The sequence below is a fragment of the Engystomops pustulosus genome, chromosome 1, assembly GCF_040894005.1.
Source record: "Engystomops pustulosus chromosome 1, aEngPut4.maternal, whole genome shotgun sequence".
NCBI classification, from domain to species: Eukaryota; Metazoa; Chordata; class Amphibia; order Anura; family Leptodactylidae; genus Engystomops; species Engystomops pustulosus.
The window spans coordinates 101,805,069-101,818,396 of record NC_092411.1 but is presented as its reverse complement, the minus strand read 5'-3'; the positions used below and the strand labels follow the sequence as shown (position 1 = coordinate 101,818,396).

Sequence of the window (13,328 nt, the reverse complement as noted above, 5' to 3'; positions counted from 1 at the left end):
GTATTCTCCTATGGCTATTTTCTAGCCAAGTATTACAGCACACTACTATGCCAGATGAGATGACGCTGAGTTATGAAAAAAATAAACGTAAAATAAAAAAGGAAATGGCAGACTGTGCCTAATTGAAATACAACCCCGGGCCCTAATAAATTTTCCCACTTCGGTCTTTGCGATGGATATGTGCGTCACTAAAACACAGTGGTCGCAAGTCTGACTCCAAATTGCTCACAATTTACTAGTAGATGCACTGCAACAACTACAGCCACCAGCAGATCAACCAGAAATCAAATATATATAACGCTACTGTAGGCGTAATTAAGCCGTTTGTATTCTCCTATGGCTATTTTCTAGCCAAGTATTACAGCACACTACTATGCCAGATGAGATGACGCTGAGTTATGAAAAAAATAAACGTAAAATAAAAAAGGAAATGGCAGACTGTGCCTAATTGAAATACAACCCCGGGCCCTAATAAATTTTCCCACTTCGGTCTTTGCGATGGATATGTGCGTCACTAAAACACAGTGGTCGCAAGTCTGACTCCAAATTGCTCACAATTTGCTAGTAGATGCACTGCAACAACTACAGCCACCAGCAGATCAACCAGAAATCAAATATATATAACGCTACTGTAGGCGTAATTAAGCCGTTTGTATTCTCCTATGGCTATTTTCTAGCCAAGTATTACAGCACACTACTATGCCAGATGAGATGACACTGAGTTATTAAAACAATAAACGTAAAATAAAAAGAAACTGGCAGACTGTGCCTAATTCTACTCAAACCCCTAATAAATTTTCCCACTTTGGTGTTTGAGGTGGATATGTGTGTCACTAAGAGCTAAACACAACGGTAGCAAGTCCCCCTGCAAATTCCTCACAATATAGTACTAGCTGCAAATAAAAAAAAAAAAAATTATAACGTTATTGTAGCCCTAAGAAGGGCTGTTGGGTTCTTTTAGAATCACTCCTGCCTAACAGTAAGCTAATAGAACACCCTAACGCTTTCCCTGACCAGCAGCAGCTCTCTCCCTAGCGGCATCCAGACAGAGAATGATCCGAGCAGCGCGGGCAGCGGCTAGTCTATCCCAGGGTCACCTGATCTGGCCAGCCAACCACTGCTATCTACGTGTAAGGGTACCACGTCATGCTGGGTGGAGTGCAGAGTCTCCTGGCTTGTGATTGGCTCTGTTTCTGGCCGCCAAAAAGCAAAACGGCGGGAGCTGCCATTTTCTCGAGCGGGCGAAATACTCGTCCGAGCAACGAGCAGTTACGAGTACGCTAATGCTCGATCGAGCATCAAGCTCGGACGAGTATGTTCGCTCATCTCTAATTATAATGTGTCTGTTTAGAGAGTCCCCACCCACACCCTGGGATTTTGCACTGAACAGCCTAGAGAGTGATAGGAGCTAAAACAGCAATAAAACTGAGTAAAATTGTAAAGTAAGGGGTTAAAATGAACTTTATTGCAGTTTGAGAATTTTCTTTATTGTGTTAACATCACTAGGGGATTGAGAATTTTCTTTCATGGGAAAAACCCCTTCAGCATGGTGCCCTGTCTGAGAAAACGGATCCAAACATCTCATAAACTGGGGTGCTGGTGCAACACCGATGCCAACTCAGTGTGTTATGAAATAATGTTCCCAATAGATATAGTTCTGCCACAAAGATTGATCAGCTTTGTGAGGCCTCTGGTGTCTATAATCGATAATGCAGCAGTTTAATATCTGCCTGAGAAGGAATGTATAACTATGTGACCAATCAGATGCACTATTGTTATTGCATTGTACCGAGGTGCTTATTGGATGATACACCTGGGCTAGACACTCCCATGGGTCATATAAACCTTTGGTGTAGAAGGTTCTGGTCTCTTTCTTATGAGGTTTCTCCAGGGAGATCCCAGATACTGCTGAGGCACAGCTCTTCTCAGTACATGGCCTGCAGCCACAAGGCCACTGCAAACCTCCACCTTCAGGAGTCAGCACCATCCTGTTGCTGAAGCACAGACTTAAAGGTCGGCACTAACTTGTTCATGAATATTCGTGAATTCTTTATTGGTTCATGGTAAAAATAGCACAAAAATTAGTTACAAACTTGTACACATAAATAAAGTGGCGTTGCTTATCTGCCGCGTTTCAGACCCGACACTCTTTAGTCATAGATAGCGATTTGTCCCAAGCAAAATATACCCTATACACTGGAAAAGACCTCAATAAATTTTAGTCAGTGCAGGTGAGTGTATATTTCAGTGTATCCTAAAAAACGCACCGAGAACACATTAATGGAGTCACAAGGGTAATACCACCAAGGGCGCCCCATTAACTGACATGAGGGATGCCTACATCTACAAACGGCGTTGCCCCAGGGAGAAACATCTGATTCTTTCAACCTCTCCCTCCTTTCTCGTGCTTCCATCTGTCGGAGACGTGCCCGGCTGTGGACAAGGACTCTTTCCGCTGGTACCCAGCACTGTGACCGCAGATGAGCACTAGGCCGCGCTCCGCCAACCATTCTGGTACCTCAGGGATCCAGCTGCCCCCAAGCCAGAAAAAGGCTAGGCCCCAGTGGGGGATGTTGCTCTGGCATCTCCTAAAACAGGTTGCAAAACTGTTGCTCTTTACTTGCTATAGTCTTGTACGAATGAAGCTAGTGTTCATGCTGTATTCTGGTATCATGGTCTTGTCTTTGTCTCAGTGTTTGCACTTTGTCGGAGGAAGGTGTCTCATACCACTTAGGAAGGGGAGGGCAATCAGACAGGGAAAGCTGGGAAGGATGTTTAGCCTTAGGGCCCACTGTCTTTGTCTGTATCAGCAGTCCATTCTCTAAACCTGCATAACATTTGCAAGGTTTTAGTTATGGCATTTATTACTGTGGTAATCCCAACTACCATAATAGTAACACAGTAAATCTTATTCACACAAAATCATAATGTCAGCTATCTAGGAAATGCCTTTGCCAAACAAGAGTCTATCAAGATGTTTAGTCTGAACCATGTGCACCCAGTCATGACACACCACATCCACTTTTAATCTTTCCAATGGCATCTTTCTCCATTTATTTGAACACGTCCTCAAACGATTACAATAGCTCCCAAACAAAGGTAGTTCACAGTTCAAGGTCTTGAGCCTGTTAATGACACAGCGCCTTTCCATATCTTACCCATCTCCTTTCAAAAGCCAGAACTTTTTATTTTTTCAGTTTACTGGGTCATATGAGGGCTTGTTACCTGTGGGGATTATATCTCTGAAATTCTGTATTTTTGTTAATAACAGTGAATTTTAGAATATGTTATTTTGTTATCCTAAAAGGGGTATTCTCGTCTGGGCATTCACATTCAGTTTCACTAATCTTCCATATATAAACATAAACATATATAATGATAAATCTGAGTAGCTGGTTTTAGCACAGCCTATTGCTGACTTGGTCACTGTCTCTTGGTCCAGGTGGAATAGGCCTTGTCCACACCGGGACGGTGTCCCACAGGTAGAATAAAAGAAGAGGGAGAAGCCGTGGTAAAGTCAAAGTAGTTCTTCCAGGGATACTTACATGTGTATGCGTCTGTGATGGATCCTCAGGTAGGTGGTAGAAGAGATCCTAGCTGCAAGGGATCACATATAAGCAAAAGATGTAGAACATCAACTCACAGTTCCTTTATTCCAGAACACAGCAATGGCAACATGCCGAGGTAGAAGTCCAATCTGTCCAGGTTCAAGGTTGGATAATGTCTGGCAAAGTTAGGAACTACTTTTGTAGCAATTCTAGGCAAGCTCTGTTATGGATCAGAACTGCGGGCGGTGTGTTTTCTCACATGAAGGTCTCAGACTAATCTGGAACTTTCCAGCCACAGGGAGTCTAATATAAACTTTACCTGACGGGTGGAGAGCCCAGGCAGATATTGTGCAGCTATAATATCAGTTATGGTCAGCAAATAGCTTCCATACTAAGGAATGTATACATCATTATAGGCACTAGATATCTTATTAAAGGTAAATTTATTTAGAAACCACTTAGAGTGTAGGATCCAGTTGGCCATACTTCACCTACATCTTAAGGATATTTAAAGTGTAAAAGGTTTGTAAAGGTCCCATCCAGTCTACTGTTTCAAATAATTAAGTAGACTCATCAGGAGGAACATATGGTCACTCAATTGCGACAAAAATAATAAACAGGTAAAGCGGAGCCTTGATGGTAGGCCCCAGTGGAAGTGTGTAAATTACCAGCATCAGGAGAGTACACCAGGGATTACACAGAACAGAGTGCTCCTTCTGTAATTAGTAGTTGTTATTAAGTCGTCTGTCCTTTCGAGATTGCGCTTTTCTGAGATTTGCCCAGTTGAACAAACTAGAAACTAAAAACTGTCCTGGGTGGGAAAACCAAGCTCAATGGTCTTTAGGAGTAGGGGAGAGGTTTCATAATGAAAAGGAGTGGGAAAGTAGATTGGGACACAAGTTGTAAACCCATAGAAGTGTATAGAAGAAGGGGAAAAATTTGTTTATAGGGTTGAGGAATAAGTGGTCATAGCAAATAGGAATGAGGGACATACGCTAACAACCCTTAGAGGTAAATATCACATCTGTGGGATTACAAATTATAAATAATAATAAATTTGTTTTTCTTCTGCATCTTTGTTAACACTAACCTGATTTCAACATAATGGTGCACCTTTAACATGGGGATTGAGACACAGTTCTTGATAAATGTGGCGCACGCTCCAACTGTGCACCAGAACGCCCCTTTATGTGCAGAAATCTGTCTTGTCAGGTATAGTGTAGTCGTGACACAAATGAGTCGTTTATGACCTATATGTGGCGCTAACACTACTTAAAGGGGGTTTCCCATGAAAGTAAGCTCTCAAATTTGAATCCCCTAGTAATGTTTACACAATAAATACCATTTTTAACCCCCTTAATTTACAATTTTACTCAGTTTTATTGCCGTTTTAGCTTCTATAGCACAGTGATGGTTATTGCGAAATTCCAGATTGTGGGCTTGGACTCTGAGCATCTAAGCAGACACAATGGAGCACATTTACTTACTCGGTCCAGAGGAGTTCCCGTAAATGCATTGTCCGCGACAATGCACTGTGCCACGATTCAATAAGATTGTGCACCTGATTTCCTGAATGTCACCCGGTCTCCCGGTGTATGCCAGTGCATGTAGTGCGACACAATTTTTAATTTAATTTCCACGGTTTGTCCGAATCCCTCGGATCATCCAACAGCCCGGCCCCCGATTTGTGTCGCATGAAAGCCGGCAAGATGTCGGCAAAATCTGATCACGCGTGACACAATCGCCTGCTAAATACCTTTCCCAGTGGCGCAATCCCCGAAAACTTATGTGCTGACATAATGGTTAGATTATCAGAGTACAGGTTTATATACACTTTCATTTAGCTTCTAAACATTACTAGTATCTGACACATAGAAAAAGAGAGATGTGACAGATCAGAGATGCGATACATGAAATGGATATAACACACAAAGACACAATGTCAGCTCTATTACATCTCAGCTACACACACACACAGTCAGGTCTGTCTGATTTAGTTTCTTCAAGATGTTGCTTGCCGGCAGGAAGTCCCTTTGAGTGTCTCTGTGTGAACTCGTCGTGGAATGCAAGGAAGAGGGGTGATGCAGAGAAACTGCAATGTGAAACAAGAGAATCTATTCATGAGAAGAATCTGCCATACCCGACCCTAAGACAGAAAATTTACGGTCAGATCCTGGGTCAACCAAATTTGTATTCTCCAAGACTGATAGAGACATGTTGGAATTATATCTGTAAAATGCAGTATTTTTGATAATAATCATGAAGTAGAGAATGTGTTATTTTGTTGTCCTAAGTATATTTAACCAGTTAAGGACTGGGCCCTTTCCTGCTTTTTCACTCCCCAACTTCAAAAATCTATAACTTTTTTATTTTTACACGTAAAGAGCTATGTGATGGCTTGTTTTCTGAGTAACAAATTACACTTCATAGTGATGGTATTAAATATTCCCTGCCTTGTACTCGGAAGCGGGAAAAAATTCCAAATGCAGTGAAAATGGTGAAAAAACGCATTTGAGCCATTTTCTTGTGGGCTTGGATATTACGTCTTTCACTGAGCGCCCCAAATGACATACTACTTTATTCTTTGGGTTGGTACGATTAAGGGGATACCAAATTTGTATAGGTTTTATAATGTTTTCATACATTTACAAAAATTAAAACCTCCTGTACAAAAATGATTTTTTTGATTTTGCCAACTTCTGGCGCTAATAATTTTTTTATACTTTGGTGTACGGAGCTATGGGTGGTGTCATTTTTTGCGAAATTTGATAATATTTTCAATGATATAATTTTTAGAACTGTATGGCCTTTTTATCACTTTTTATAGATTTTTTTATATTTTTCAAAATGGCAAAAAAGTGGCATTTTCGTCTTTGGACGATATTTTCCGTTACGGGGTTAAACGCATTGAAAAACCGTTAATATATTTTGATAGATCGGGCATTTTCGGACGCGGGAAAGGGGGGTGATTTGAATTTTTACGTTTTTTTATTATCATTTTCATTGTTTTATTAGCCCGTGAGTCCTCTCCATGCAGCGCGGCGGGTGGGCGCAAAGCAGTTAAGAATCTTGTCCTAATCAGAAAAACCACTTTAAATACATGTGCAAGAATGTTGCACATAAAAGGACGTGCAAAGTCTGACAGAAAACTGGTGCAAGGTCCTTAGTAAATGTGCCCCAAACAAATCATGAAAATTATAACTGTAATTATGTATACCTTGTATATGAAATAGCCTCTTATTTACAACACTATAGTGGTATTTTCTAAATAGTTGTGGCTAATTTTTATTACATCTAGCTTTTATAAGGATGATTCATGATAAGTCATTATACATTATTTTTATTGTAAAGTAAATATATGAATCCAGTTGAGTTACTGAGTGTCCAAAGTTTGCATTGTTGTGAATTATTATCACACCTTTTTATAACAGAACCCAAAGAAATGTATCATGGGTGTTGTAAATGTGTGGCAGGATGCATGCATTTGACTGGTATATTCAATGGTATTCATGCCAAGTTTTTGTTATAACATCTGTTAATGTGGGAGCTCCAGCTAGCGTATAGCCACAGTAAGAAACACTCATACAAAAACTGCCTACATAAAATCTAAGAGAGGTCTGTTTGCTTTTAGAAACCTTATTAGATCACATTATGCTAAGTTAAAGCTGTTTTGACTATATGAAGCAGCAGACGGTGTCCTGAAGCATTCCTGGAAATTATTGTAACTATGCCTTTGTGTGTTACATAGTACAACCTCAACACAAAATTGGTGCAAACTCTTCATAAATACATGTGCAAGCTAAAAAGACCTTTTTAGTGCAAACATAGACAGCGGGTCAAGGTTGGGGCACATTTTTGCAATGATGGTTCAAAAACTGTGGGGGGGGGGCATACTTTCGATCTAAAAACTCTCTGAAATGTCTCCCCCACATTTATTGGGGTTTAGACCATTTTTTTCCAACTTGGACGAAATGGTCTCAGATAAAGGGGCGTAGCTTCACTGTAAATAGTCGGTGTGGCTGAAAAATAATTATTTGGCACATAAAACTAGACCAATTAATAAATAGTACAAAGTATGACTTGACCATTTTAAACTACACCAGATTTACCAACCAGCAGCAGAAACAGGGAAAAAACTGGAGCAGCAGAAGACTGTCTCCGGTCTACTCTCTGATAGTTTTGATAAATCTCTCCTTGTATTTCTGTGCAAGGCAGACATTGCTTAACAGTGGATCAAATCTGGAGAGTTACACCTTGTTCTAATGTTAAGTAGTTAAAATGGGGTCTCACTGTGGGCTTTTGAAGCCAGGATATGATTGTAAAACTAGTGTAGGTGAAATATAAATTTGGTATATATAGTATAAATATTGAGTACAAATTTAAGCTATTTGCTCTTAGAATTCAAGGTAAGAAATAGATTTGGCCAAAGTATACATTTAAGATATTTGCCCTTAAAATTAAAGGTACATTTTGTCTGAAGGTGAAGGAACGGTTAAACACATTAGCAGTAGTAGATCACAAATGCCATTTTTTACAGTACTAGTTTTCTAAAGAAACAGAAGAATTTCATGTATTCTCTACATTAACACTAGATGGTGCGCTTGACCAATCAAAAGAAAAATGTCGAAACAGAAGATGATTTAGAATGAAAGAGAAACTAAATGAAGTCATGTTCTTAAATCAACAATATCTCTTTCATTGGATAACATTTGTCAGCATTTATATTAAAATAACATTTTATTAGAAAGTAATACAAGGCAGTTGTGAAAAAATAAAAATGATTAACTGCCTCCGTGTCACCTTTAGGATACAGATTATTTTTAAAATATCTACCATGTGTTTTAAAAAAGGAGAAACACTTCTCAGAAATTGTTGGAAGTTTCTCTCAAGTATGGCAATACCTCAGAAGTGGATGTTCACCACTGTATGGGCCCACAACTGGGCACAGAACGGAAGGCAGACTGGGCCTTTGGAGGGCAGATTTTGATTACATTGTTTTCAGGTGCCATGACACATTTAAAAACTTCCTCTAGTACCAGAACAGTCATTATCAACCCTACAATTACACTTTCTTGGAAACTACACCACACATTTTTTCATAAAAGGTATTGGCATTGGCTCACGTCAGTTAGAAATTAATTTTTTTTCAAAAATATGTTTGCTTTTGCCCCCAATTTTTTTTATTTACCATATATACTCAAGTATAAGCCTAGTTTTTCAGCACAAAAAAAATGTGCTGAAAACCCAAACTCGGCTTATACTCGACTAAAAAATATAGGTTTTACCAGGTTTTTGTGGTAAAATTAGGGGCCTCGGCTTATACTTGTATCGGCTTATACTCAAGTATATTCGGTACTTTTAGAAAGAAGAAAATGCACCTCATAGTTATTACCCAGTTTTGCTCAAATGCAGAAATACCCAGACATGATCAGAAACTGCTGTACTGGAGCACAGTGGGTCTGAGAAAGGAAAGCACCAATTGGCTTCTGGATGGCAGATTTTTACCAGAATAAATTTCAGATGCTATATTGCAGTGGTGGCGAACCTATGGCACGGGTGCCAGAGGTGGCATTCCGAGCCCTTTTTGAGGGCACTCGGGCCATCACCCCACACACCAGACAGGACTCAAAGAATCTTCCTGCAGTTCCAAGCAACTTAAAAGATGCTGCTTTCAGTCACATATTAAAGTAATACTTACTTGGGAATGTAGGAAGGGAGAATGTGTAGACGGGGCCGAATTATCTTTGGAGGACCTTCTGCTGGCCCCACGATTCTCTGTGTGCAGAGGGACACTGGAAAGAAGCTAAAATTATGCAAATTTTCCAACTTGTCTTCAGGAGGCCAACATGATCGAACGTTGTTGAGGAACATGGAGCAATAATAAGTTACTGCTTTAATTTTTGGTTGGCACCTCGCAATAAATGGGGTTTTGGGTTGCAGTTTGGGCACTCGGCCGCTAAAAGGTTCGCCATCACTGCTATATTGTATTTGTGGAGACCCTGAGATACCATAAGAGTGGAAACCTCCAAAGTGTGACCCCATTTTGGAAACTAAACCCCTCAAGGAATTCATCAAGGGATAAAGGTATTTTGATGCCACAAATACTTTCCAAAATGTAAAGTGCAGTGGCCAAATACAGTGTACAGGCATTCCCCAACTTAAGAACACCCGACTTACAGATGACCCATAGTTATAGACGGACCTCTCTGCCCCCTGTGACCTTTGATGGACCTCTCTCGGTGCTTTACTTTAGTCCCAGGCTGCAATGATCAGCTCTATGGTGTCTGTAATGAAGCTATATTGATAATCATTGTTCCCGCAACAGCAAAAGTTTTTTTAAAGTCCAATTGTCACAGGGACAACATTTTTTGCCTGGAGTTGCAACTATAAAATATACTACTTCTGATTTACATACAAATTCAACTTAATTCACCAGATTTTGACCACCCTATGTATCAATGCCTGCTGATAAAGTCCTTCCCACATCACCTAAAATTAGCTGCCAGTCAGACACTGTACCTTAATTACAGATGTTCTTCTGATATGCAAATTAGCTTTTGTAACTCATGTCTGGTCTTTGTGACTCTTCTTTCTCCCTTGCTGCCAGTTAACCACACCCCATTATTCTAACTGACAGCAATGTGTCTCTTCAAATCACTGCTCTGCCTCCTTGTACTTGGGGACCGTCTGCTAATATTCAGCTACAGACATATAAAGCTCTATGTACAGATGGAAATATTGTGTCAATTTATTTAAGCTGTGAGGGATAAATTTCTCTACACATGCCATTTTGTTCCAACCGGATGCCATCTTGTCTTAGCCAGGGGTCATGATTCAAACATCACAAATTACTTCGCTATTGTTTACCTTGACTTTTTGTAGCTTCTCTGTTTGAAGTCCATGTTGTGACTTATACAAATCTAACACAAAGACAATTAGTATGAATATTCTGTTTACATGAGAACAAGGCCTCTGGAAAAAAGGTGCATGGTTCATCAACATTTTGGGAGAATCTCTTAAAGAGGAGGTTTTGGTATATTCAAGCTGGCCTATAGCATTGCAGTATTTTATCACCTTTTCACGTCCTATGCAGATGGTTTTCTATGTTTTATATAATAAAGATTGTGAGTCTGCATTTTCCAAGAGACTGGAGTGTGTGTCTTAGTATCTGCTCTCATCCCGATACTGTTAGCCATTTTGGTTTTAGCCAGTGTCTGCCCCCTTGTATATAGCCAGCAGCCCAGTGCCCCCTAGTATATAGCCAGTGCCTGCCCCCCAGTATATAGGCAGTGCTAACCCCGCAGTATATAGCCAGTGCTTGCCCCATAGTATACAGCCAGTGCTGCCCCCCAGTATATAGCCAGTGCCCTCCCCCAGTATATAGCTAGTGTCTGCCCCCCAGTATTTAGCCAGTGCCTGTTCCCAGTACTCACCTTTCGGGCACGCCTGCATGTCCTCTTCTTTCTTCTGCTCTGGCTCCGTTTTCAGCTCCCTGCACGGTCCGTTGCATACACCAGCTTGCTGATATCATAGTGTGTGCCGATTGCGGCGCACACACCATGTGGACAAACGGCTGACGTCATAGTTTGTGTGACAGGACCAACAGGGAGCCGAAGATGGAGCTGAAAACAAAAGTGGACCTGTGTGGTTCTAAAAAGGCAGCCCTCCCAATAAAGTGAAAAAAGTGAGAAATTTATTTCACCTCATGCAACGTTTCAGCTTCAGTCAGCCTTGTTTAAGCACAGTGCTTGAGAAAGGCTGACTGAAGCTGAAACATTGTACAAGGTGAAATAAGTTGCTCACTTTATTTGGAGGGCTGCCTTTTTATTTTGAAAACGCATCCGTTTTTGGCTGTTTTTGACCGTTTTCCATGCTTTTGGCTGTTTACAACATATTTATCTATTAAGATATAATATGGGATATATGTCCCCCATAGATGGCAATGGGTGCACGGCCCAGTACGGGAGCGGTACAGTACTGTTCTGTACCCTGTGAAAAGATAGTACATGTCTTATCTTTCCCCAGAACACGACGCCGTGCCCCATGTTTCTCTACAGAGAGGGGCAGAGGTGAGCAGCTGCCGCCTGCTCTCCCTGGCGCCGTGTGCCCACCGTCCTACGGTATGGCGGGCATACGTTAATGTGAATGTAGCCTTAGGCTTAAGGATAGCACCCTATCCATTTATTTTTTATTGTGCTGCTGTTTTTTTTCCATTATTTTTCTTCATTTTTGCACTTTTTTTTTTTAATATACATATATAAATTTAATAAAACAAAAAAACATTTTCACCATAGATACATACACACACACATAAGCTGAGCCTTATATACTGTACTATATATATATTTATGTATACATATATAATTAAAAGAAAAATGGCAGCACTCCAATATTTATACACTCACCGGCCACTTTATTAGGTACATCTGTCCAACTGCTCGTTAACACTTAATTTCTAATCAGCCAATCACATGGCGGCAACTCAGTGCATTTAGGCATGTAGACATGGTCAAGACAATCTCCTGCAGTTCAAACTGAGCACCAGTATGGGGAAGAAAGGTGATTTGAGTGCCTTTGAACGTGGCATGATTGTTGGTGCAAGAAGGGCTGGTCTGAGTATTTCAGAAACTGCTGATCTACTGGGATTTTCACGCACAACCATCTCTAGGGTTTACAGAGAATGGTTCGAAAAAGAAAAAACATCCAGTGAGCGGCAGTTCTGTGGGCGGAAATGCCTTGTTGATGCCAGAGGAGAATGGGCAGACTGGTTCGAGCTGATAGAAAGGCAACAGTGACTCAAATCGCCACCCGTTACAACCAAGATGGCAGAAGAGCATCTCTGAACGCACAGTATGTCGAACTTTGAAGCAGATGGGCTACAGCAGCAGAAGACCACACCGGGTGCCACTCCTTTCAGCTAAGAACAGGAAACTGAGGCTAAATTTTGCACAAGCTCATCGAAATTGGACAGTAGAAGATTGGAAAAACGTTGCCTGGTCTGATGAGTCTTGATTTCTGCTGCGACATTTGGATGGTAGGGTCAGAATTTGGCGTCAACAACATGAAAGCATGGATCCATCCTGCCTTGTATCAACGGTTCAGGCTGGTGGTGGTGGTGTCGGTGTCATGGTGTGGGGAATATTTTCTTGGCACTCTTTGGGCCCCTTGGTACCAATTGAGCATCGTTGCTACGCCACAGCCTACCTGAGTATTGTTGCTGACCATGTCCATCCCTTTATGACCACAATGTACCCAACATCTGATGGCTACTTTCAGCAGGATAATGCGCCATGTCATAAAGCTGGAATCATCTCAGACTGGTTTCTTGAACATGACAATGAGTTCACTGTACTCAAATGGCCTCCACAGTCACCAGATCTCAATCCAATAGAGCATCTTTGGGATGTGGTGGAACGGGAGATTCGCATCATGGATGTGCAGCCAACAAATCTGCGGCAACTGTGTGATGCCATCATGTCAATATGGACCAAAATCTCTGAGGAATGCTTCCAGCACCTTGTTGAATCTATGCCACGAAGAATTGAGGCAGTTCTGAAGGCAAAAGGGGGTCCAACCCGTTACTAGCATGGTGTACCTAATAAAGTGGCCGGTGAGTGTATATATAATATATATATACATACCTCCCAACCGTCCCGTTTTGGGCGGGACAGTCCCGTTTTTTAACCCTTGTCCCGCCTGCACGGACCGTTAAGTGAAAGTCCCGTTTTTTTTTTGCATTTTCGCGGATTTTTCCGTTTTGTCCCGCCCCCGTCCTGCTCA

At 41.1% G+C, this 13,328-nt stretch overlaps 1 gene segment (V, D, J or C); it reads right to left on the bottom strand.

Moving 5' to 3' along the window:
* LOC140128465 (immunoglobulin heavy constant mu-like) overlaps positions 1-13,328 on the bottom strand; it is a 476,316-nt gene that overhangs the window by 79,458 nt on the left and 383,530 nt on the right. The window contains 1 exon segment of the C gene segment in view: positions 7,094-7,114. Coding sequence covers positions 7,094-7,114 — 21 coding nt within the window.